At 42.3% G+C, this 25,605-nt stretch overlaps 1 protein-coding gene and 2 long non-coding RNA genes across 33 annotated transcripts in view; 1 reads left to right on the top strand and 2 right to left on the bottom strand.

Annotated features, from left to right (window-relative positions):
* The window catches only part of LOC6530503 (transient receptor potential cation channel trpm), a 52,061-nt gene that overhangs the window by 22,722 nt on the left and 3,734 nt on the right, over positions 1 to 25,605 (top strand). For 6 of the 31 annotated variants that reach the window (XM_039372420.2, XM_039372424.2, XM_039372423.2 and 3 more), the window contains 28 exons: positions 7,462 to 7,544; positions 9,527 to 9,689; positions 9,762 to 9,902; positions 10,048 to 10,120; positions 11,159 to 11,318; positions 11,478 to 11,614; positions 12,095 to 12,121; positions 12,536 to 12,692; positions 13,085 to 13,232; positions 14,195 to 14,381; positions 14,473 to 14,629; positions 14,800 to 14,901; positions 17,117 to 17,309; positions 17,375 to 17,564; positions 17,634 to 17,845; positions 17,917 to 18,069; positions 18,325 to 18,399; positions 20,000 to 20,056; positions 20,496 to 20,534; positions 21,119 to 21,268; positions 21,501 to 21,658; positions 21,848 to 22,038; positions 22,229 to 22,374; positions 22,949 to 23,170; positions 24,388 to 24,487; positions 24,587 to 24,708; positions 24,836 to 24,959; positions 25,354 to 25,586. In XM_039372420.2, the coding sequence (XP_039228354.1) occupies positions 7,462 to 7,544; positions 9,527 to 9,689; positions 9,762 to 9,902; positions 10,048 to 10,120; positions 11,159 to 11,318; positions 11,478 to 11,614; positions 12,095 to 12,121; positions 12,536 to 12,692; positions 13,085 to 13,232; positions 14,195 to 14,381; positions 14,473 to 14,629; positions 14,800 to 14,901; positions 17,117 to 17,309; positions 17,375 to 17,564; positions 17,634 to 17,845; positions 17,917 to 18,069; positions 18,325 to 18,399; positions 20,000 to 20,056; positions 20,496 to 20,534; positions 21,119 to 21,268; positions 21,501 to 21,658; positions 21,848 to 22,038; positions 22,229 to 22,374; positions 22,949 to 23,170; positions 24,388 to 24,487; positions 24,587 to 24,708; positions 24,836 to 24,959; positions 25,354 to 25,586 (3,900 nt within the window). Of the gene's footprint in view, positions 1 to 1,261; positions 1,463 to 4,992; positions 5,050 to 5,799; positions 6,278 to 7,461; positions 7,545 to 9,526; positions 9,690 to 9,761; positions 9,903 to 10,047; positions 10,121 to 11,158; positions 11,319 to 11,477; positions 11,615 to 12,094; positions 12,122 to 12,535; positions 12,693 to 13,084; positions 13,233 to 14,194; positions 14,382 to 14,472; positions 14,630 to 14,799; positions 14,902 to 17,116; positions 17,310 to 17,374; positions 17,565 to 17,633; positions 17,846 to 17,916; positions 18,070 to 18,324; positions 18,400 to 19,231; positions 19,295 to 19,999; positions 20,057 to 20,495; positions 20,535 to 21,118; positions 21,269 to 21,500; positions 21,659 to 21,847; positions 22,039 to 22,228; positions 22,375 to 22,948; positions 23,171 to 24,387; positions 24,488 to 24,586; positions 24,709 to 24,835; positions 24,996 to 25,353; positions 25,587 to 25,605 lie in introns of those variants that run through there. The other 25 variants (XM_039372415.2, XM_039372406.2, XM_039372430.2 and 22 more) reach the window with 23 other exon arrangements.
* LOC120321071 lies at positions 1,292 to 3,545 on the bottom strand. The gene is made up of 2 exons (XR_005560617.1): positions 2,828 to 3,545; positions 1,292 to 1,726 (listed from the first exon to the last, which is right to left on the bottom strand). It is a non-coding gene; the product is annotated as an uncharacterized LOC120321071 (long non-coding RNA).
* On the bottom strand, positions 5,379 to 5,756 carry LOC120321072. The gene is made up of 2 exons (XR_005560618.1): positions 5,669 to 5,756; positions 5,379 to 5,613 (listed from the first exon to the last, which is right to left on the bottom strand). It is a non-coding gene; the product is annotated as an uncharacterized LOC120321072 (long non-coding RNA).

Genomic DNA, 25,605 nt, shown 5'->3' with positions numbered 1-25,605 from the left:
AGTTTTTACGTAGTTATGTTCTTTATAAGTTCTTTGTATTAAGTTTGTTTTAGAAAATTGCCGAATTCAAAAAGAGGCGTATATTTATTTAAACTCTTCAAATAACTAAAAATATTTAACAGGTTCTTAACTGGCTTGGAAATATTTGAAAGCTATAATACAAAAATAACCTTTAACCGTGTATTTGCATTAGTTTATAATCTTTTACTTGTTACGTTTTTCAATTAATGGTATACTTAGCTTTTGTGGTAACTATGGAAAACTCTAGAGAAATATCTTGATACTAATTGGAAAGCCGAAAGTGAAGATCAGAACAGGCCTGATAAGTGTAGAAAACCGGAAACCAGTAACCGCCTGAAAGTATGCAACAACTTTGGATGATTAACTCTAGTTTCAGGGAGTATCTGTTTGAGCTTCTGTTCTCGTGGATTCATGGACTTGTTATCAACTAACTACCATTTGACTGACAGCTGCTTATCGGTGGGGCCACAGTTGGGGGCCAGCTGTTTGAGTTACTCGCGGGCGACACTTTAATTGTTTGAGTTGTGGCCACCACTTCAATGAGAAAAAAATGTAAAAAAAAAACTTGGAGAATCAACATAATTATGACTTGCGCTTTTTCCCGTTTACGATGGGCATGAAAAGGCTTTTTAACTGCAAAAGTTTTCCTTAAAGTTTCCCGGAGTTTGTATATACTGCAACTCAAACCGCCGCCGAGATCGCTGAGAGTTCTACGCGTTACTCTCCACCGGGGCTTATCGCTCTCGATTCCGTTCTGCTATTGTCGATAATATTGCCGCTATATTTGCGCCGCTAATTGACACCACTCGCCTTGGCCGAGTGGCGGAGCTCTCCGCGGCGATGGCTCAGTGCTCGACGCAGCTCCATGCGAGCCAAGCGGGAATCTCTCGCTCCGATATCGCCTACACCGCGAGAAAAGCGCGCGTACAAACTTAAAAAAGAACTATTGACCTATTTGAACAAGCATTCTATAAAAGTTCGTCTTAAAATGTTTCGAAAGCTATATATTGAGTATGAAAAAAATTTAATCTTTCAAAAAGCTGAATTTTAATATTTAATATTTAATGATTACATATTTGATATTTATATATTTGTATAATATAAAAAATAAAAATTTTATTTGTTGAAATTCTTTCGCATGAAATACAGCGTTGACATGGAAAATACAATTATAATTTAATTACAGATTACTAAATATTTTCAAGTTCAGCTTATAAAATGAATTGTTTTAGTGCGCTTAAAAAATTAGACACACAAACTTTTTGTATGAGTGCTTATCTACCGATTCGAAAATATTTCCCACCGTGTACGCACGCTAAGCGTAGTTCGCCGAGAGATTAGATAGTCGCGTGAGTTAGTTTCGGGGCATGTGGATACCCCGCGAACTGCAGAGCAAGTGCATCTGGAGCTGACCATGTACTTCTTGACCAAATGGATGTTTGTGAGTACACTAGCTCTCCATGGGTAATTGTAGTTAATTGGTGCGGCGGAGCATTGCATTTTGTTGGGGTTTTGGGGTCTAACCGGTCTGGTGATTCGCTTGACATATCTGTGTTTGCTGTTTCTGTTGCTGTTGTGATGTCTCCGCCGTTTTGTTGTCGTTTTGTGTTAATCAGCAGCTGTTGACTGTTGACTGTCAAGCGGAGAGCGAGTTCTCAATCGGAATACACTCGTTTCAGTGATGACAATATAGCGCTGGCTTTGGCTGGAAAAAATGCGAGTAATTGTTATTACTACGTGTATATTCAATCGAAAAAAACAAGCATAAAATGCGTTATTCTGATAGCGCACATTTGGCTAACAGGGTATTTATTAAGTTATTTTCATCACTGCATTGTCACTCCTCTCGCACTTTTTATGCCACACACAAATGCTGCACAATACAGTTGCAACAATTTGTGCGAACAAAACACACACAGTGTCAGAACTAAAAGCGTATTCATGTCGGGGCACTAGCAATTATTTAATATATAAGCAACAAATGGTAGCTTGTTTTATTTTTGAACCCTTGAATGGATTGTGGGCATATCTGGTGCTAAGCCAGTGCGCAAACTTTTGAGTGGAAATCCAAAAAAGTCAATTTCGCACTTCTTTTGAGACCCAGCCATGCAAAAGCGGACCTTGGCAAATTCGCTGAGTGCCACCAATGGCACTCCTTCCTTCACTTCACTTCACTCCTTGGCTCCATCACCACGGCGACGTCTTGTGGCCCTTTTTGTCGAGAACGAATGTGGCACTTCATCAACCGTGGCAACAGCCGCTGCAACAGCACCATCAGCATCAGCATAAGCATAAGCTCGTGGAGTCTCAGCGGCAGCTTCACCATCAATTTTCCACTTTGGAAACCCGCAAGTCAGGAGCAGGTGAAACACTGAAGGACTACCACCCACTATCCAGCACCCAACACCCATCATCCCCCCTTTTTGTTATTCGCCAGCTTGCATTATGCACGAGCGGATGGGATGACGGCGCTTGATGTGGGTATTAAGTGCTGTTTATGTTGCACAACTTTTATCGGTTTCGATAAGACAGGTGGCCCGGCAAATTGCATCCTGCGGCTGTACATTATCGAGCTGTGGTTTAATCCCCTAACTGCGAGTGCATCAATTTTTATGCTCAATTCCGGATGGCGAACTTAATTGGATAACCGCATGTTCAGGATTTCAGTTCAACTGTGCAACTGCATTGTTTCACCGATTTCCTCTGGGAGTTTCGAACAGCATATTGGCAAATTAGTTTAGGAATTTCCGTCCAGTGAACCACATTAACCCACAGTGGTAAAATCTATACCCCTTCGCCCACGCACTTATAGAAAATCGTTACTGCACCACACTGAAGTGTTAAACAAAAGTTAATTAATTAAGTTACCGCTGCTGGATTGATATTTATTTTTTATATTCCATTCTTTCGGTCGTGCATGGCTATTAGCCATGGCTCAGTCGTTTTGTTCCACCCTGACCGTTTAATTAATTTGAAATATGCCACATTTCGCTCCACATCAACCGAACTGTGTTTTATGCCCACACAAAAGTTTTGTGGCTCTTCGCTTGCGCCGGAGGAAAAGCTTTTATTTTAATAGACGCTGCATGGAACGGTCCCGAAGAGATTCCAACATGCATTCACATATAAAATACGAGCATACATATATGTACATACATATCTACTGTATGTACTATATGGTTATGCGTTTTATGCCCAAAGGCTTCGTTCGGCTGTAGATAAGCATAACATTCTTAATGCTTCGCCCCACTTTTTGCGGCTTTACGTCCCTCGGTTCTATTGGGGGCTAAAAGTTTAATTGGTTTTCCTCTCGCACAGAGAAAATGTTCGGACGCATCCGTGGGCACTCGTAGTTATGAGTTGTTAAAGTTTTCCCTTCCATTTTTATTCCGTTTGTGCCAAAGTGTCAAACAGCAGTCAGCAGCACACATTTTAAACTATTTATTACTGAGTATAATTCAACTTTCTCAACTATTTGAATAAATAATGCTCGATTGCCATGGAAGTTTCATTTTAATTACAAATAAAATATCCTGATGATCTTTTATTAAATTTCTTTAAAATCAGCAATTTGTTTTTAATTAATTGGGTCTGCTTTTCATTAGTGTATAATCACGATTTATGACTCGTAACGATTTTTACTCTTTTCCAGTGCTGACCAATATTAAATGCATAAACCAATTCATTAACAGTGATTTTTTGTGATTAACTATTCAACAAGTTTATGATGAAAATGTGAACGTGCTTTGTGGCCATTTTGGGGCTTAGACCGGGCTCTCCCATTTCGTTTTTGTGGCAAATATCATGAATTCCGTGTGGCAGCGAGTGCGGTGAGCGTGGGTGTCTGAGCTTATAGTGGCACCTGTGGCCACCGCCTGCAGTTGCCACTTGCGAGTGTATTTCATGGTGGCTGGTGTTTCAACTGCCTGTTCAGTGCAACCAGCACTTGCAACTGCCGCACTTTTGCCGTGGCAGTAGGCAAAGTTCCCAGACAGAGTCTGTGTTTCACCTTAAGCTGCGGTTTTGACATGTTAAATGCCTGCAAGAATAGTCAGGTGCTTTTGAATAGTTACTTATAGTGCAGTCAGTCAGTCGGTAGAGTGCATACTTTCAGGATGAGTAGTTCTGAGTAACCCTCCACATTAATACTTAATATAGATTTATGCTAGTTATTAACACTAAATGGCAATTCTAACACTAGATGCAAAGTTTTAATCAAAGCGGTCTGGTAGTGAGTCAACGTAGTGTGCCCCCCACAAAAATGAAATGCCCATTGCAACGGAGAAGAGCGATTCGTTTTAAGTCATAACTAATTTTGAAACATAATATTTTTCTTCTACTTTCAACTTTGCTTTGCACAACACAAACCCCACACACTGACACGCCAATCTTTTCGTAACTTAAAAACACCAACGAAAACGTGACCCCTTTCCAAATGTATTTCCCACCTTGATTTGGATTTGATTTCGTTCTACGACACAATGAACAATCCTTGTTATACATTTTAATTATTGTGCTGCGATCTGTTAATTAATCTTTTTTTGTGTTTTCACACTCTATTCTCCCAAACACCACACCACACATGAAACAACACCCAAAACAAAACAAAACAAATAAATTTTAAATACAACAATGAATAAATCGAAAACCACGAATTGTTGTTGAAATATTTAATGCACCATTTCGTGTCTCTGTGTGTGTGCGTGCGTGTTCAAAATTATGGTTGAAATTGCACAAATAAAAAAAAAATTTAAATGCGAATATTGAACATTGAATCATCGAAAACAACAACGGTTACCACGACCTTCAAACGACGACAATAAACAAATCTGCAATGTGCTTGTGACATGTAAACGCTAAAACAACATGACTATTGTAAAATGTAAATGTCAACACCCACGTGCACTCACAAATTGAACCCAAATTGAAACCGAAACAATACTGAAAACAAACTATACGAAACCCTTAAAGATACCATGGGGACTGAAAAAAATCTGTTGGGGTCTGATAAATATAACCGTGCCCAGGGTAAGCAATCTACATTCCACTTTAATTTCAATATCATTTAATCGTTTACGTTGTACGTTCGCCCACAATTGCTGTTGTTGATTATTTTTTGAAAATGTATAAACCTATTTGTTGCATTCGTAATAGCCTACTAATGTGCACCTAATCCATAAACTAAGAAAACGAATTTTAAACAAGCTAGCTCAGGAGCTTTAATTAGCTGCTTCGTTTCATTTAGCTGTCAAAGGTAATTAATTAAGTATATTACTCGTATAAGTAATTCAGGAAATCCACTTACTAGATTGAGCTTACAGAATAGACACTCGATGGTCGATGGATTGCACTGGCAATTTCGCTAATTAAATGGCATTTGATTTGGACCATCATTTATTTAGAAAATCGATTAAATGAAGCACTAAAATTTTAGTCAGGACGAGAGTGCCGGTGACACCAATCAGGTCTTGGCCAACTGACAATTTGGCAGTCCACAAAAGGTCATTTGGCAGTGAGTTACTGGGCTGTAAAGGGTATCAACTCTAGGTTTTTAGTTAATAAACTGGTATTTGCTCCATACTTTTGGGTGCGCTGCCAAATGCAATGAAAAAGCTTTTAGACCTGTAAATGAAACTAGGCGAATTACCTCTAGTTGGGGCTTATCTTATTTAAGAGCGATCTGCCACCCACTTCCACCGGCACATCCACTCCGAAACGGAGATGCCTTTTCGCAGATTGGCCTTTCATACTGAGCTCGGTTGAACCAAATCGCGGACTGCAGGTGCGTGTCAGTCGAGATTCACCTGTCGCCCGGTTCGGTTGGGGATGCAAATACTGTTGCAGCTGCCGCCGCTCGCGAAACGCAGCGAATTCAATTAATTAGAGCACATTAGCGGAAAATAGCGTAGAAACCGGCAATAGCATGGTGGTTACGGACTCCCCCCTCGCCCTCCACAAATATGTGCGTCGAATATCCAAGGACTTTTCCACGGTTCGCAGATACAGCAATACGCCGGCTGTCGTCGTCGGTTCGGTTCGAGCCTCCACATCCGCCTTCATTGCGGCCGAAACGGCAGCCCATTTGCCCACTTGTGGCACCCCGACATCCAGGACTCCAGTTTCCACGCCGCGGGGCATCCGTCGGCGCCAGCGGATGCGGAAACGCTCCTCCGTCTCCTCGACGCTATCGAAGGTCCTCATCCTAAACGTGCGTGATTTGCTGAAGGCGCACGCCGGCAGTGAACCCCTAAAGGAGGTAGGCCATTCGCCGCAATAAGTGGTAACCTCTGCTAAGTGGAGGTAACCAAACCATCTGCCCGCTAACCACTGGGAATCCCAGGAGCTATTTGCTCCCTCTGTGGATTCAGCGCTGGGTTGACTCTTGGTGTTGCTGGAAAGTTTGCCACTTTGGCTTTGTTTGCCACGATAACACCAAAGTTGCAGTTGGCCAAAGTTTTGATTTCGAATTGGAATCAATTGTGTGAATGCCGGAGGATTCAAGCCGGCATGAAAACGTGACTGGATTTGGCTCACATAAGCCGATCAAAGTGCATGAACACTGCCAATCATATTTATAGGGCTTTGTGGTTGCAAATAGTTTTTGATGGTAAAGCAGAAAAATATTTGGACCTGGCACGCCATTGTTAGCAAAATAAAGCTTTATCGGCATAAAATACTACTTACTCCGTTTTAGAAATCAGTATTAGGCGAATAAGACAACCAAATATGTGTAAAACTAACGGCTTAGTTGTGAATATAAATTGTTTTTACAAATATTGATATATAAATATTACGTTTAAGTAGCAACTCCATTTAGAGGTATTTGTTTGGTTGCTTAGTTGAATAGTAAAAGTGGGTTAATTCAACAGTTGCAAATGTAAATATATGAGTTAACAATGCAGAAACCTACGACAACCGCCCCATCCACATTGTAAATATTTTATTCTGTAAATGCGTATCTTTATTTGTTACATCTGTTTTTGTTGTCAATTAACCAATTTATTTATAAATTTGTTTTCGAATTAGTAATGTTTGAATAGTGATTGTATTGTGTCGACGTCGTTTATCCTGAAATAATAATAGATATCTAATTTGTACTTCTATTGGTTTTTATTTTTTTAAATTATTTATGCTGTAATTATTAAAACCCTCTCTAGTTTCAACCAGAAGTGAACTGAACTTTTGTTCGACACATTTAAATCTTTAAATGTATATTGCATATATTTTGCACTATAAGTCCTCGATATCAGTCATTCTTTGTGACTCTTTCGCTGATCTCTACTCGTATACTTATCGAATCTTTTGTTCCCTTCAAGTTATTTTCCATTTGCTCCTCTAGCCGTATTATCAGTGTATAAAGTGTAACTATGAGCATTAAACGCTGCGATGTTCAAATTGTAAAAATAATATTTTAACTGATTTCGCTTCTGTTCAATCTAGCACCAGCCGCGTAGTTGGATCGAGACAAATTTCCAGAAGCGCGAGTGCATCAAATTCATACCATGCCCAAAGGACGATACAAAGTAAGTGGCACCTAATTTAATTTATTTGCATTTAAATTCATCCTCTGACTGGCAGCAGAGGGTTAGGAAACAAGGGGGGCGAAAAGGGGAAGGGAGGGAGTCGGGGGTCCAAGTCCAAGACGAAAGCTGTTGACCCAGTTTCGCATATCAAAATGCTCGCCGAGATGCAGTGAATCGCTACTGGCCCAGTTCCTAGATCGCTGTGTATTTAGTATTTAGTTTCGTTTTGGGCGTTAGCATTTATTGTTTATTATGACAGCCGCTGTCCCAGGAACCAGCAATTGAGATAAATGTGCCATAAACCCGGCCCGGTCGCGGCCCAACCGATTCAGATACAGATACAGATATACATATACGGATTCACGTTCTGGTGAAAGTTTTCCGCACGGACAGCACTGCACTGGCGGGACAAGCGATGGCTTTATGGCCCCTTGACTTTACATGATGGGAGCCCTGTTATCAGCACCTGGCTTGCCAAATATTTGCCCGCCGGTCTACACTTTACCCCCCACCGCCCCGCGTTTTCACGGCAACCGGTAGCTGGCAGTCATCTTCACCGAAAGCATCTCCACTAGTAGTTATACTTGGCCAGTTGAATTTCTGGCGTAGTTTGTAACTCAAACTTGGCTAATTAAAATTAATTTGCCAAGATTGTTGTTTATCAGGCTTTGAACTTTCGCAAGGTGAAATTGCATCTATAAATAGGAATTTGCGCTGAAATTTAAGCAGGAAAGGTACGACTTTATATTTTGGTTTACAAGTAATTAAAATCTCATTATAAATCTCAATGGAGAATACATGCATATGTATAAGCGGTCTAACTATATTCAAAATCCGCTATATACTTATTAACTGAAACTTGTTTATTTCCCTGCCAGTAAGTTCAAAGTTAATCAGGTGTGTAAGCCAAATAAACAAATTTAATAAAACGTTAGGAATATATATGTATATGGAAACCGCAAGCCTTCAAATTTGCAAATTGCCTATGCAATACACTGTATCTCTGCTAAATAAAATTTATCCTTGTCTGGCATGTCTACCGCATATCACCCACGGCACGTGGAATGGAGCCACAGACACGTGTCGATTAATTTGGTTATTTAATTCTATTTAAACCGATTCAAACCGCGGCAGGCTGTGTGCGGGGATCTAATTGAAATGCATTATTTAGCAAGCAACTTTAAGCACCTGACAAGAACATCAGCTGGCAAACAGCAAACAACAAACAGACAGACAGTCGGTCGGTGGGTGAGATCGGGTCAGACAGGTTATTGCCTCTCTAGTTGGGGCTGGCACATATATTTTTTGGGGCTACGAAGTCAACACTCACGCACACGGGGGCGTAAATAACGCCTTATGCCCCACGTGGGCATTGCAAACAAAGTGACAGGTTAAGGCTGATACGTGTATTATGCTCTGGGGGCGTGGCACTCTGGCTTTTGTTTGCCGAATATCGTTTACACCCACATATCCTGACAGTCAGTCAACAGACTCGATGGCCAGGAATTTCTGGGCCAGGAGTAACCTGCAGACGGATTTCTTGCAAATCAAGGTGGAAGCAGGACAACAGTGTATTCTGCATAAATTAAAATGAACCATCTGATATCTGTGCTGTGGAAGTACAAACATTATCTCTACTTTCGTTTATTATTCAATGGTATTAAAGCTGGTGAAATTTATTGGTTTTATAAACGAAGAAGAATGGAAAAACATTATGTAACTTGTAACTTTAATGCGATGTTTTGTTTTTCTAGAAATATATTATTTAAGAATCATTAGCGAAAGGTGTTCTTTACTCAAATTCATGGGAACTCGTGGCAAATATTTTTGTGTTATTACATTTTTGGTAAATTGGCAACTTTTGCGAAGTAGAGTAACATTAGTTACAAAAAAACCCATTTACGTGTATGTAGCATGCAACCCTTGAAGTTTAGGTGTTATTAATAAAGCGATATTCATCTGGGTATCTTTGCTATTTGCAGGTGCTGCTGCGGCCAGGCCCAGATCACGCATCAGACGATACCTGGCATCGAGAGTGGGTCGCCCGGAGACCTCTGGCTGCCCACGAAGCACACCCGCCCGCAGCCCACAGATGCCTATGGAACCATCGAGTTCCAGGGCGGCGCCCATCCCACAAAGGCACAGGTAGGAGGAGCGTCCCATCCGGGGCAATCACTTTTAGTGCGCTCTTTAATAACTTTTGGGCGCTTTTTGCAGTACGTTCGCCTGTCGTTCGACACGCGGCCGGAACTCCTGGTGCAGCTATTCACCAAGGAATGGAATCTGGAATTGCCAAAACTTTTGATCACCGTGCAGGGCGGCAAGGCCAACTTTGATTTGCAGGCCAAGCTGAAAAAGGTGAGGAAACTGGCGGCTGGCGGGTTGTTGGGGAAAACTTTTGGTCCCAAAAAGTGGAAGAAGGGTCGTGTGTCACACGCTAATTGAATGGCCGTGGCGGCCGGCTGAAAACGAAACTGGAAACTGATTTCTATTCGATTCGCAGGAGATACGCAAAGGACTGCTAAAGGCGGCCAAGACCACTGGAGCCTGGATATTCACTGGCGGCACAAACACCGGTGAGCAGCATTCCGTTTCATTTAAGTTTTATGAAAGGACACTACCCGGTTTTATGGCCAACGATTACGGGCGGGCCAACTTAAATAAGCACAAAGAAAAATGAGCAAGGAAAACAAACAAACAAACAGCCAACCAACCAACGAAATGGGGGCCGGAAAAACTTAAAGAGGAAAATGAGGCGAGCCGAGTGCGGATGAGCGACCCCAGTCGAAAATTAAATAAATAAAATCCCAAACGGAAATCACGCAGCCAGTGATTGTACACACTTCAACTGCTTGCCAGTCGACATATTGTGCTACCCAGTGGCCCCATGCTCGGGGTATATCGGGATTGCAGGGAGATTGGGGGAAGTGGGTAGTTGTTGGGTGAGAGTGTGGGTGCATCTGGTAGCCCAAATAAATTGTATTATCAAGTCAGCAAGGGTGGACATAAGTACATTGGGTAGCCAGAAAATTGCCCTAATATGTAGTGGCTGCTGGTTCCCTTTTTATGGATTTGGCCTTGATTCGATTCCTGAACGAGTGCCCTATAAAAAGTGTATATTCGTAATGAAATTGTTCGATAAAAATGTAATTAAGTCAGTGCAAAACATGACGACGTTCATGATGTTGCAGAAAAACTGTGACACTTTTTCAAAGTTCAACCACTGCCTAGGTTTTATTTAAAGACTTTTTTATTTTATTTGCATCATTTCGCATGCAAAAAAGTGTTTCGAATATTTTCTTTTCTGACACAACAATACAAAAGTAAGTTGGATAGAAGCGCATGCTATAGTCGCATCGAGATGCTATATACTTTATTACATTTTTCATTCGAATGCTTTGCGTCCTTTTTTTCTTGTCGTCCGGGTTTTGTGCTCGAGCTGTTATTAAATTTTAGACACGCCCCTCAACTAAGATATAAAATACGGAAACTCTGAAGGTCGCGTGGGCGGGTGAGACTATCGCAATTCTCCGAGGAGGAGACAAACTTGTTTACGCACTTGCTCAACTTGGCCATTGTTGTACTTCCTTTGCTTTCTCGGCTTGGGCAAACAGGCGTCACCAAGCAAGTGGGCGATGCCCTGCTCCTGGAGGGTCAGCAGCGGACAGGACGAGTGGTCAGCATCGGTATCGCCCCCTGGGGCATCGTGGAGCGCAATCACGAGCTGCTGGGCCACAACCGCGAAGTGCCCTGCCACAGCATTAGTTCGCCCAGGTGAGTGCATATTTTATGAGCCCAATCAGGGCAACAAGTTAAATGCGCTTGGTCGTGGCTTAAAAATGCATGGGTATTAGCTGTTGCGATTCCCACAGCAATTAAGTCGAGTAACCTGTTGCAAGCAATCACTGCAATCACCTGTTCGTTCCATTTCAGATCCAAGCTGGCGGTGCTGAACAATCGGCATGCGTACTTTCTGCTGGTGGACAATGGCACCCAGGCGAAGTATGGCGCCGAACTGATCCTGCGGCGCAAACTGGAGAAGTTTATATCCAACCTGAAGCTGCACCCATGTAAGTCGAGGACAAAGGCCACGATATGACAGCTCGACAGCACAAAAGGCCAATCAGGCCGCAGATTGAAGCTCCTTGTCATCGCTGGCTATTGAGAGCCATTTCTTTTCATGGCCAATGCCGCGGGCTAAGCTCCGAATGGCCGGGATTTCAATCTGATGTGGCGAGCTGTTGTTGGTAGTTACTATTGCACTCGGGAAAATACAAAAGATATGCTTTTTTGCGTATTTTGAATAGAGCGATTTTACTAACTATACATTGGTTGAGTAAATATTTTCAGTTCGATGAGCCAAAAGTTGGCTTGCTTGAATAGAGCAGAATAGATTTGATATATTAAATACAAGAAAATAAGTTTCAATTTGAAAAGTATTCAAGTATTTATGGCTAGTTTTCGAAACAATATGCTCGTATATTATATTGGCATAAACCCTGATGAAACCAGTTTGCTAAGACATTTTTAAAATTTACTTATACTTCTAGCAAAGAATCACTGGCTAAAAACAAACGGTATACAGAAATTCGTTTCCTTTTGCATATTTTGCTCGCTTAAAGATTTCAATCATCTTTCGAACACATTTACTTCAAGGAAAACTAGCTCATCCTAATTTGATTCAATTTTTTTAAACTATATACTATAGATTTTTCATTTAGTCAAAGGATAATTTGTAGTACACAGTACATTTTTCTCTCTTCAAGTAAACAGATATAATTTTATTCGTATTCGTATTTCGACATACAATCTTTCAATTTTGTTACGCACACACATTTCCGTTGAGTGTACTGACACCAGGTGACGAGTGTGAATCGACCTGTTGAATCCTCAGTAGCGGCTGCACCCTGTGAATCAGACTAATCCCCGTTGCATGTCCCCCAATGGACAGACCGACTCAAATCTTAACCTCTTGTGCCATTTTCCCGTAGTCACACATTCCAGTACGCCCGTCGTCTGCCTGGTGATCGAGGGCGGCACCAACACGATACGTGCGGTGCTCGAGTACGTGACGGATTCGCCGCCGGTTCCGGTGGTCGTATGTGACGGATCCGGGCGTGCCGCCGACCTGCTGGCCTTCGTCCACAAGTGAGTAGATGTGAATGCAGATATTCGAGGTGCTTTAAGTTAGCCGATACTAGTGTGTATATGCGGCACTGGAGTGTCTCAAAGGACTGGAGTTAAAGCCGGAGTTGTTGGGGCAACTCGGTTGATGAGAAACCGCAGTTTGTGTAAACTTAATTAAGAACATGTCGCCGTGTCCTTTCACCCAACGCACGCCTGTTGGCACGCGACATTTGGCAAATTATTTAAATTTACCCAACGCCACCACCAACTTCACCACACACACAAAAAGGGGATCCAATCCTCCAGGCGAACCTTTTTGTCTGCCACATTTAATTTTGTTGTTTAATTAGTCTGAATAATTGGGCACACTCTCGTGCTGCGACCATGCTGTATCTGACAACATTTATATGCAGATATGCTTCGGATGGCGAGGAGCAGCCGGTGCTGGAGTCCATGCGGGACTATCTCATCGGGACCATACAGAAGACCTTCGAGGTGGGGCTGGACCAGTCCGAGAAACTCTACCAGGAGCTGCTGCAGTGCACGCGGAACAAGAATCTGGTGAGCAGGGTGGGCGATGGACAGCATCTCTTACTTAAGGTGTATGTTTATAAAGTCATAAGAAGTCCCCTCAGAGTTGAAATCTCGTAATTAATATAAAAGTTGTAAGGGAAAAAGATGCCATTAATGATGAGGTAATTAACAATAAGCTAATGGCCTTTCTTTGTCCCCATTTTTTGCTACATTTTAATTGCATTAAAGTTCCGGTGAAGAGGAATTAAATGCGTTGTAATAGGGTGTTTTAATGAGTTTAATTGACACTTGCAAAAGTTTATTGAAAGTATGCTACAGGTGGAACATAAGCATGTGCATGGCATACTATTATGCTGTCTAACTTTCCCGTGAAGTGCAATAATAATTCATTAAATATTTATACATATCCCAGTCGCAGTGTAGTTACACCAGCAGCAGGTGAAGAAAGTCGCCTCAGGTTATTTTTCCATGGTATTATTTATAGGTTTGAGCCCATCAATTAAAATCGCATAACCCAAATGGGGTTTGCTCAATTAAGTTGCTCAGAGATGATTGAAGCTTCTAGTAAACCGGGATGTGAGGCTAACTTTTCAATCACTTAAGACTTTTACGCGCAGCGATTTAAATTTTTAATTAATGCCCGTAGACCCGTTGAAATAATTAGGCAACGAAATTCAATTGAACGTGTAATGAATTTTAAATCACCGCGAGCAGGAGCAGTCAGTTTCCTGCGAGAGTGCCAGTATATTTTTGTGGGCCAAAGAAGCCGGCATTTCGTCAATTCCGCCGCAGATGTTATTACGGATTTAATTGGTTTTTGAATGAGCTCGACGGCAGCAGCGGCAGGATCTAGTATGTCCTTGCCCCGGGGGCCAGGCCTAAGCAAACAAATTATGTTCGACGGTAGCAACATTAATAGATACTTTGCGTTTTTTACGTAGACTCGTATATATGTGTATGTATATATTTCTTTTCAATTTCTTTGCTAGATTACCGTCTTTCGCATACAGGAAAAGCCCGAGGGCGAGGCGCAGGAACTGGATCAGACCATCCTAACGGCCCTCTTCAAGTCGCAGCATCTGAGTCCGCCGGAGCAATTGAGTCTCGCCCTGACGTGGAACCGGGTGGACATAGCGCGCAGCGAGATATTCGTCTACGGCCAGGAATGGCCAAATGGTGGGTTGATGACTTGCTGGCATGGGCAGCGAAGGGAGGATGACCTCATCCCACCATTTGCGCTAGCTCGAAACTTACAATGTCTTTGCAGGCGCCCTGGACGAGGCCATGATGCAGGCGCTGGAGCACGATAGAATCGATTTTGTCAAATTACTCCTGGAGAATGGCGTTTCGATGAAGAAATTTTTGACAATACCGCGCCTCGAGGAGCTCTACAATACCAAACACGGTCCGGCCAACACGCTGGGGTGAGTTGAGATTGTGAGTGGACGACAACGACGGCAACGACCCATCATGCTGACCTGACCACATTCCCCCTTTGCCTGCTGTTGTCCCAAAAATATTTTCCTTTCGGCCTATGTAAATTTCAACATTGTCCGCGTGTCCTTCTCCACCTCTTCTCCCACTGCGCCCACAGCTACATCCTGCGCGATGTCCGACCGCACATACCCAAGGGCTACATTTACACGCTCCACGACATCGGCCTGGTGATCAATAAACTAATGGGAGGCGCATATCGGTGAGTGCAGAGCTATAGCATTTTCAGCTGTTTCTTTTTCCACGATTTGTGTTAATGGAGAACTTGATAAGCCTCTTTATTTGCGCTTCATAAATCCACAAAAATAAATAGCTGAGGGAGCAGCTTAAAATATTTTTAATTACTTTTCTTTTGGGCTTAGCGGCGAATGCTAAGTTGCTGTAATAACTTAAAATGCATGGAAATTAATCACTTTATTTTCATAGTTATTTGTATTTTTAACGTGCAATATTAACAAAGATATTTTAAACTAAAAAACTTCAAGCGTAGTTTGAGCTGCACATTCAACTTTGAATCATTTAATTAAGTTGAAAAAATATTTGCAATTAATAAACCACGAAAAACACCTCGCCAGTTAGCCACAAAGCTGTTGTGTTTCCATTTGTCCGAAAAAAGGAAAGCATTTACCGCAATTCGCCAGACCAAAGTGGTAAAGGGGGTAAAGTCAATCCTGAACGTGTTGCGGATTAAGCTGAATGTTTGAGAAATTTGTTCATGAAAGTGTAATAAGTTTGCACATCAAGTTACCAAGAGCCTCGTTGCCTGGCAGGCGACTTTTGCTCCGCTTTGTCATGTTGATGCCGTTGATGGTGCTGGTGGCGCTGGTGATGCTGCATAAAGGAGCTGAAAGGATCAGAAAGGAGCAGGGTGCTAGGTCAAAGGGAACAGAATGGCGGGGCAAGGCAAAGCACCCCTTAATTATGCAGCATTAATATTTTGCCAGCAAGGCGAAAACGCGGTAGGGCTGCTTAAATTCAGTTAACGGCGCCGCTCCGTCGACCACAATGCTGTTTAATATCGCTCATAAGTTGGGGCTGTTTGGGCCAAAGGGCGGTTTGTGGTCTCAATAAAAAACACGTTGGTTAAGCAACTGACCGACCCCCGGAATCACTCAATTTAATTAGAAATCTTGCAGCAATTGTGGCCCTAACAACTTGACTTGTGCTGATTGGACTAGCCAAACATTAAAGTCTTGCAGCTTCTGCCTGTTTAAGGATGAGGAATTTAATTAAAATGTTAAACAAAACGACAGAGAACATGCTTGCTATTCTGAAAATCTGAATTTAATTTAACTACATTGAACATGTCTATCAAAAGGCAATGTTTCTGATTTTAAGTCAATTCCCATTGATATTCAATCAGTTTAAATTGCTCGTGTCCCTGCCATTGTTAGCAACCCAAATGCATGTTATTTTCAATAAAGCCATTTTGAAATGCCCTGCGCCCTTATTTACCATGCGTATGGAATCCCTTCTTTTATTTGAATCATAAACAAACAAATTTGACACTACTTGTCTTTGTAGTTCCCCATTCTGTTTGTTATTCTCGACCATACCAGCCTTCTAGGCTTTCAGGCTTCCAGGCTTCCGTGATTTCTGGCCTTTGTGCTTTAATCAAAGGACCTGCCCTGGCCGAAAGTTATCTGACAAATGCCCATCTCAATGGCAATGGCTATCTAGGCAATGAGCCGGCGTCACAACTGATGTGTTTATATTAAATTAGGGTTTTCAGATTTGGTCCTTGGCCTTTTCTCGGTCGACTGGCTTACCTCTGGTCTGGTTTTTGCCTCTTTCGGGCGACTGTTGCTGCCCGTTTTCAATGTCTAGACTTCGGACATTTAAATGTGTCGTCAATGTCGAGAGCAGGCTCACAAATTTGCCAACTTGGGCGTAATTAAATGTGTTAAAGTTTTGGGATTTGATTAACATAAAATTCGAATGGGGCAGATCTGCTGCTGGTTGACTTCGGTTCACGGGGGCAAGTCAATTGATTTGCCTTTTATTTTGTCATAAATATTTTATCGCCATTTGTGTTGATGTGCTGAATTTAATTGTGCGCTCGTAAAACGACGCCAGGTGCTTCCCGGCCTTCTTATTGGACCAGCAAAATAAATTCGTTCTTGAGTGTCCTGACCAAACCAAATTACATTTACATTTCGCGATGGAAATCCCTTAAGCTGTTCGCAAACAAATGGCGAACAGCTGAAAAAATAGCATCGAAACGGAGCCGTTTTTTCATTGTTATTCAAGCATCCCTGCAGTAGCGGATGTCCATCAAGTCCGTGGGCATTCTTTTTGGAAAAGTAGACACAATGCAAAATTACCGTGGCAAATCGTCAAGAAGCATTAGATTACCGCCGCCGGACAAGAGCAGCAACCCAATCCCAACTCGATTTCCGCCCTCTGCCTCCCCACAGATCCTATTACACGCGCCGCAAATTCCGGCCCATCTACGCCAAGGTTATGAACAGCTATGCAAATGCCTGCCGTAAGTCTTCCACCTACCAATATCAGCGTTATGCCGGAGCCAATTCGCTGAGCCTGGTCACCGGCCTGCTGCCGTTCACCTCGGAAATGGCTCTCTTCGAGTTTCCATTCAATGAGCTGCTGGTAAGCGCTTTTCGGCTGGCCCATCACTCATCCGTCCTGTTGCACATCCAGATTGCACTTTTCAGATTTGGGCCGTGCTGACCAAGCGACAGCAGATGGCGCTGCTCATGTGGACACATGGCGAGGAGGCATTGGCCAAGTCACTCGTTTCCTGCAAACTTTACAAGGCCATGGCTCACGAAGCGGCCGAGGATGACTTGGACACGGAAATCTACGAGGAGTTGCGCTCCTACGCCAAAGAGTTTGAGAGCAAAGGTAAGATAATGCAAGACAAGTCATTAAAATGACTTGATAGAAATGGAGAATTATTATTTTCTATGCTAGGCAACAAGCTGCTGGACTTCAGTTACCGACAGGATGCGGAAAAGGCGCAAAGACTGCTGACCTGCGAGCTGCACTCCTGGTCAAATCAGAGCTGCCTTTCGCTGGCTGTGGCGGCCAACCATCGTGCCCTTCTCGCTCATCCCTGTAGTCAGGTGATCCTGGCGGATCTGTGGATGGGTGGACTGCGAACCCGCAAGAATACCAACTTCAAGGTATGACTTATAATCACTCGACCTCTGATTTTGTGCTTGCCTTACAAATGGGTGTTGTGTGCTGCATCCAGGTCATCTTGGGCTTGGCGATGCCATTGTACATCAGGCAGCTTGACTTCAAGTCGAAGGAGGAGCTGCAGCAGATGCCGCAGACTGAGGAGGAGCATCTGGAAAACCAGAATCTGGACAATGACGACTCGGATCGTTCGCAGCCGGATGCCGAGGTATTTGGCTTTGTGTTTTCAGTAATTTAAAGTTATTTTGTTCATTTCTTACTAACATTCAATTTAATTTGGTTTCGTTGTCTATATGTGCCAGTCCTAAATGTGTGCCTTATTCGTTTTCAGCGTCAGCGTTTAGTTTCAATTTCAGTATTCAATTTTATCTACTAACCTTACGTCTAACGTTTACCATTAACCACTGACCAAATTATCGCTCTGCTGTTCATCAATCCTAAATTCAAATCTGTCTGTTTATAGAGCGCCCTTTTAAAAGCCAAAAGATCCATTTCCTTGAGATATAGCATGGGCGCGGGTGCTAATAATCGCGACAAGGTAGTAACAATCAATCAGATCTATGCCAAATACTTGACTTCCGTTTCTTTGGTGTTCAAGTCGTCTATATCTATATGCATACACACATGTATATGTTCTCTTTGCTGTCTCTGCTCTGTTTCTGACTCTATCTCTCTATCTCTGTATCTCTGTATCTTTGTATATGTTCTGGTTGGCAAATCACAAAACTATACTTTATTTACTTTGTTTGCTTTCGAAACCGAACTATCTGTCTACACTACTCGATTCATACATACTTGTTCTTTGATCTGTATCGTAATTTGGTATACATGTTTTTATGAATTTAAATTTTAAAAGCGACGTGCAGGAAGACCACATAAGCTATATAATTCCCTTGCACAATACAACGTTTTTAAAGTGTACATCATCGTCAGAATTTTTGCCAAGATTATTTTTACTAGAAGATACTCTTTGGTGCCATTGAAAGGGATTTCAAAGGAATAAATATTTCTGAGGCACTCCTGAGAAGACAAAAACAAGAAAAATCAATATTTGGTTTTGGTGCAGGAGTTGCTACACTTTTTCTGCTCCAGTTATTTTTGAAATTAACGAATTTTCTTCTAAGGGGCTTTCGAATAATGTGTTTTATTGATTATGTTGATTTACTATATTATTTATAGAACAGCCCAATCAATCGGGAGCACAAACACGTGCTCTTTTCATCTCCTTCGATAGTTTAGTACAACTCACAGCCCTGAAATGTGGCCACTAAAAATTGGGAACTCATTTAAAATTCATTACATTTCGCCCAGTTTTTAATGTAATTTTTTGTTCACCACTAACCATCATTTGAATGTGTATTTTCCCAAAGTGCAAGCTTATACCAGCTGAAAACAGCTCGCCCTCCTTTAAGAGTGTCTCGAATTCAACAGATGTAAGTTACCGAATATTGCCCGCCCTCGTTACATTCGAGTAGCTTTTGCCTCTAATGCTTCCCATAAAATTTTAAAGTCCTCTTTAGTTCGAATTAAGTGCGAATATCCATTAGCAGCGTAATGACATTCATTGGCAACAGCCAAGAGCTGGCTTAAAGTTAAATTAAGTAATAATCTCGGCACAAACCCCACTCTAAGCATTATCCCCCAGCATTCGTTGCCAACAAAACCACATCAAATGCCATCAGGTCTATGTCAAACTACTCACTGAATGACTCGAGAGGAGGCAAGGCACTTGTGCAAATATTGTTTTTCAGTTACTGGGGCACTGCACAAGCTCAGGCTCCATCGCCACCCACTTTTCTATTGGAAGGGGTTAATCTGTTAATCACCAAATCAAATTAAAGTCCATTGAGTGCAAGAGGAAATGTATTTAATAGTAGTTTGTTCGCCCCCATGTACATATCTGTGGAATGCCTACGTATGTGTGATGAAGTATTTGCAATACTTTCAACTTAAAATCTTTCCTGCACCACAAATCATTATGGAAACCTGTACCTAAAACACACACCTCCACACAACCACTTCTTCATCTGAACTAAAGTACTATGTCCAAAGATCACCGCTCAAAACCCTTTAGAAAGTAAAACTAAAGAGTGATTACATATCTGATAAATGCGAAAAATGTGCGTGAACCGTTGCAGGCTCTATTGGCGGATTCTTACTCAGTGCGCGATACAAAAGTACACGAAAATGGCAAAGTGAGTAGCTCCACAAAACAACCAAACAAACAAACAAAACCAACCAATCAACCAACCAATGAAACAACCAACACAAACCAGCTCTTCATACACCACCTACTCGTATTTTTCCATCGAAATGTTCGACTCAGAATGCGATAAGACTGCCATTTTGCTCGACCATAACATTTTGTAAACTTAAAGTGACAGCACAGAACAGAAAAAGAAATGCCGTTCCCCTTTGTTTATTTTTATTTCCCCTTTGGTTATTGTAGCTCGATTCCTAGACAAAGACACCTGAAAACTCTACATATGACATTATGGTATCACCCAGTCAGCACATCAGTTATACTCGTACTCGTACTCAGACACCCATCTGCATAGGGATGGATATTTTTGCAATTGAAAACCGCACACGCCATTCTAATGTCCTAGTACTTGTATCGTATCAATTTTACAGGTTAATCTCACTGCTGGAGCGGAAGAACAGCCCTCCAAAGTTAGTTGAACCCGGATATAATTTACTCCCACTTCCACAAGATATTTTCATTTCAATGGCATTTCTGTAACTGGCTTTAGTAGTTTTGCCTCATATTATTCCCTTTTGGAATGCGCATTTCGTAGCTTCATTTGCGAAAATGTATGCGTAGAAAATGTGTGAATTCAACAGTACACCTTTTATTAAATCCTTCTCGATTTACCTCAGTAGTACAGTTGCTCTATGCTACTTTTTGTCAGCACATTTCGAACACCCTGCGGCTAAAACATTTTGATTTGCATAATGCTTAACTTCATTAATTTGTTCTGCATGTTGTGTCTGGAAACTAAACACGCGTATAAATAGCAATAGCAAATCGAGCCTAAAACACCAGCAAATTAATTAGACAGCCAACTAAATCACATTTGACACGCCGATTCAACGGGGCGTATACCCAATTCCCCAATGTAATATATCCCCACGTGGCTCTCTTTGAATGTTCACTGCACATTGATGATTTAATTAAGTCCGAAAACTATCAAGCGCCACTCGGCCTTCACTTTCGCCCCTGCTGGCCCACTAATACCGTCGTCATTTCCCCACAGGTCTCACTCACCGACTCAGATCCCGCCCAATTTCGAGAGTTCTTCAATCTTTCCGAGTACAATGAGGTGAAACAGCACCAGCCGCTGCGCCTGAAAAAGAAGTTCTACGAGTTCTACACGGCACCCATCACCAAGTTCTGGGCGGATTCGGTAAGTGGCGGAAATTACTATCGAGCTTGCTGGATTCATTTCCGATGCAAGTGCACTGGGCGAAAGGTAGTATATGTATATAAATAGTTTTTGATCATAGTTATAATTTTCATATTCGACTCAATCGAGTAGGTATTTTTTTCTGGAGATAGGTATATCATAGCTATTGTAGCTTTCAACCAATTTTCATGGCCAATTTCTCAGTTTCTAAACCCTCCGTTTTCCATTGCAGATTGCCTATATGTTCTTTCTCATAATGTTCTCCTTCACTGTGCTGGTGAAGATGGAGAATATGCCGCGTTGGCAGGAGTGGTACTCGATAGCATATATCACAACGCTGGGCTTCGAAAAGGTGCGCGAAATAATATCCTCCGAACCGGTGGCCATTACGTAAGTAGACCCCTATACCCGCACACCTCAATCATTTGTGTTTAATTGCATCTGGCGATGAGTGCAAATGAAGCTGGGCGTATTTCACAGTTGTGCGAATTTCCATTACTTTATGTCTTCAATATGTGCCTCTTACGCTTGAATTAACGATTCCTCGTTGGGCGCCATTAATTCGAATTCGGCGAGCAGGCATAAGTTCTCGGTGTGGGCGTGGAATATGTGGAATCCGTGCGACGGAGCAGCCATTATACTCTTTGTCATCGGTTTGGCATTTCGATTCCGGCCGAATACGATGGATATTGGACGAGTTATCTACTGTGTGGACAGCATATACTGGTACCTGCGAATACTGAACATTCTTGGCGTGAATAAATATCTGGGTGAGTCTTTAGTTCCGTAAGCTAAATTAAGCCAATAAATAAGGCGTACATATGAGGTATATAAATCTCTACCGAACACCATTACAATTGACCCTTTAGTACTTAGTTTGCATTGTTATATTCCTTGTAAAAAAAAAGCCATTCAATAAAGAAAGCGGAGAAGTAGCTTTTATATTATAAAATATTTCAGGACCACTGGTCACTATGATGGGCAAAATGGTGAAAAACATGATTTACTTCGTGGTCCTATTGGCGGTTGTGTTGATGAGCTTTGGTGTCAGCAGACAAGCGATTCTCTTCCCCGACAAACAACCCACCTGGAGTCTCATCAAGGAGGTAAGCTATATATATACCGCTGTATGCTACACATATGTCCTGTCGACTTTCTGTAAATAAACTAATCCCCCGATTTGAGTGTATGTGCGTATGTCAGCCTCATTAACACAAACCGACACACTCACACACAGTGAAAGCGAGTGTGTCCTTTCGACGATTTCAATTGCAGCTTTAACTTTAAATATATACATACCTAACGATGCGGAGTACATACATTTACTTAATAGCAAGCAAAGCAAGTTTTTGGCCTGCGTTCCTCAGTAGTGGTGCAAGCAAATCATTTTTACGTACGAGTAGTTTTGTCGATTGGTGCTCCATTCAATCCACTTTACATTAAGTAGTTGACTAACTAGAATTTAATCAAAATCACCGAACAAATGACGCTCAAATTGACTGTCTCGTATTATACTCTTCTTTCTTTCTTTCTGTCATTCTGTCATTTGTCCGCCACATTTCGAACTCAAATCTATCACTTTATTGCCTTCACTAACCATCTTTGTCATATAAATCGCATTAATCGCATTAATCGCATAAATCGCCCGTTAAATGTTCTTGAAAATTGCCAAAATGCCAGGTTATTGCCGGCTCCATAACGGCGCCCGGATTTCTAGGTGCCCTGGGGCACAATACCCGTTCCAGCTATCATCGTGGCTATCATACAATGGGTGCTCCACCAGTGACCACCACTGCAGCCAGCTCCACCACCGGTTCCAGCTCCACAGTTCCGGCGGCAACATCTGCAACTCCGCCCACCCACAATGAGCATTCGAATTTGACGAGCGGCAACTTGACAAATGTAACGCCATTTGTGATTGATGAACTTGGTTTGCTATATAGAGAGCCGACTGTAGAATGCCCTAGATGCGTCTGCCAAAATAAATTAAAAAAAAAAAAATATAATAATAATAATACTCAGATATATCTGCTGCATATTGGTGTGGTCTATAGTTGATGTTGTGTCTTGATGGAGATCAATGTGTGCCAAGTATTCTATTTCAACCTGAGTTTTATGTGGACCCCGTTTTTATCTACTTTTAACTCCGTTGGAAGTTCGACTGTGTCCCCAAAATGTTTATACTCGTATACTCGTACCTGTGTATCTTTTGCTCTCTCCTCTGTCTCTTGATCCCCAAAGCCTACTTCTGCTCCGAAATCTCGCATCCCCACCTTTTCCTTTTCGACTCTTGCAAAGGAAACTGTTAAGTCCGTTTGGAATCTGCCACTTAAGACTGTCAAACCTAATCCGTGTTGAATTTGCAAGGGTTTGGCCAGGTTCGGCGAGCCGAGACTCCACTCCTTCTTTCCGGTCCAATGCATTAATTTCAATCCGTATTTTCAATTCTGCATGATGTACAAACTAGTATTTAGACCAGCTCTGTGCCTCTTTAAGGTAAATGTGTGTACTCTGTTTTCGCTTATGAATATTTATAACAAGCCCTCACCCCTCTGATTTTTCTTTAAATTTCGTGTTTTTCTGCTCGACATCTTCAACGTTGATTTAATTCCATTTTTCAGTTTTGCATGCTAAATAATTTAAGCCGCCTGCAGCAGTGTAATGCAAATATTAGCCCTAGGTCAGCAATGAATAAGTGATGATAGTTATAAGGCAAATATTAGAGTTTTAATCAAAGAGCATTTGCATTAATCCAGCTGTTATATGCAAATGAGATGGGGAGACATCGATGTGTAAATATTTAGCATGCTGTTTCCAATTTCGAATGAAAAGTCCCAGAAAATTAAAAATCAAATAACTTGCATCCCAAACACACAGACACCAGCCCACCCCCAAAACCCCAACACCAACACCAACCCCAACCCCAACCCCCCCACACAAATATCGTCAGGTGATGGCTAAAAATAACCAAACTGTGTTTCAATGTGTATAACTTGCATTTATGTTGGGCGACTGGCGCAAATTGAATTACGCCCGCCCATGTCTCATGTCTCGATGGCGATGCCCCCCGGCTCCAACAGATGGCGCTTTAATGGTCATTTTAATTTATCGTTCTCCAGGTCATCTTCCAGCCCTACTTCATGCTGTACGGAGAGGTGTTCGCCGGCGATATCGACCCTCCCTGCGGCGAGGATCCCAGCCAGCCGGGCTGCGTCACTGGTGAGTATGTGGCCCCCGAATCCAGATGGCGGCCACTGAATACATGCGAGTATTGATGCCGCACTTTTAACACCAACACACCAACTAATTGGATTACAGGCCATTGGGTAACGCCGATAACCATGTCCATGTACCTCTTGATTGCCAATATTCTGCTGATAAATTTGCTCATCGCCGTATTCAACAATATCTTCAACGAGGTCAACTCGGTTTCGCATCAGGTGAGTGTTGTGATCGAATCCATGAGGTTTGATGCTTTACAATTTACATTTTATGCTGATATGCCATAAATGGCCACATATTTACTCGTAAAATATATTCATAATTTGGTATGATTTGTGCCTTTAGGTGTGGATGTTCCAGCGATTCACTGTGGTGATGGAGTACCAGCAGAAGCCCGTCCTGCCGCCGCCCTTCATCGCGCTGTGCCACTTCTACTCGCTGCTCAAGTACTGTGTGCGGAAGGCGAAAGGTGAGCCCGGGATGAGCAAGTTTAGCTTTGTTCCCTGTGAGTCAATCGTGTCTGTGGCATTGTCAGCCGAGCAGCAATAATGTACAAATATCTAACTTTTCTCCCTGCGTGCCTGCCCCAACTGTGTCGACTGTGTGTGCTTCTGTAACTAACTGCATTACGTATACGCCACCTGCTCTTTTGTATTGAAATCAACCTTGCCACTTGGCGACAACAATAACAACACCTCCTAATTGGGTTATGGCGAAACGATTTGCCACACTTTCCATTTCGATTCCATTGTGCACTCCCATTGCCCCGGGCGCTGTTGTTATTGTTCATTCTTGGTTTTCGCCCGTACTTTTATGCCCTGACTCGCCATGTAACATGTGTCCACTTGATCGGCAATCCGCAGGATTGGAGGTGCAGCGGGACAATGGTCTCAAACTGTTCCTGGAAAAGGACGACCTGGAGCGGCTGTACGACTTCGAGGAGGAGTGCGTCGAGGGCTTCTTTCACGAACAGGAAATCATCCTTAATCAGTCGACGGACGAGCGGGTGAAGAACACCACGGAGCGAGTGGAGACCATGTCTCAGAAAATCGAGGACATCAATCAGAAGGAAAACATTCAAACGGCCACCGTTCAGGTGCGTAGACATCAGTACC

The sequence above is a fragment of the Drosophila yakuba genome, chromosome 2R (assembly GCF_016746365.2).
Source record: "Drosophila yakuba strain Tai18E2 chromosome 2R, Prin_Dyak_Tai18E2_2.1, whole genome shotgun sequence".
Classification (NCBI taxonomy): Eukaryota; Metazoa; Arthropoda; class Insecta; order Diptera; family Drosophilidae; genus Drosophila; species Drosophila yakuba.
The sequence above is the reverse complement of the archived record's forward strand: the minus strand, read 5'-3'. Positions and strand labels throughout refer to the sequence as shown.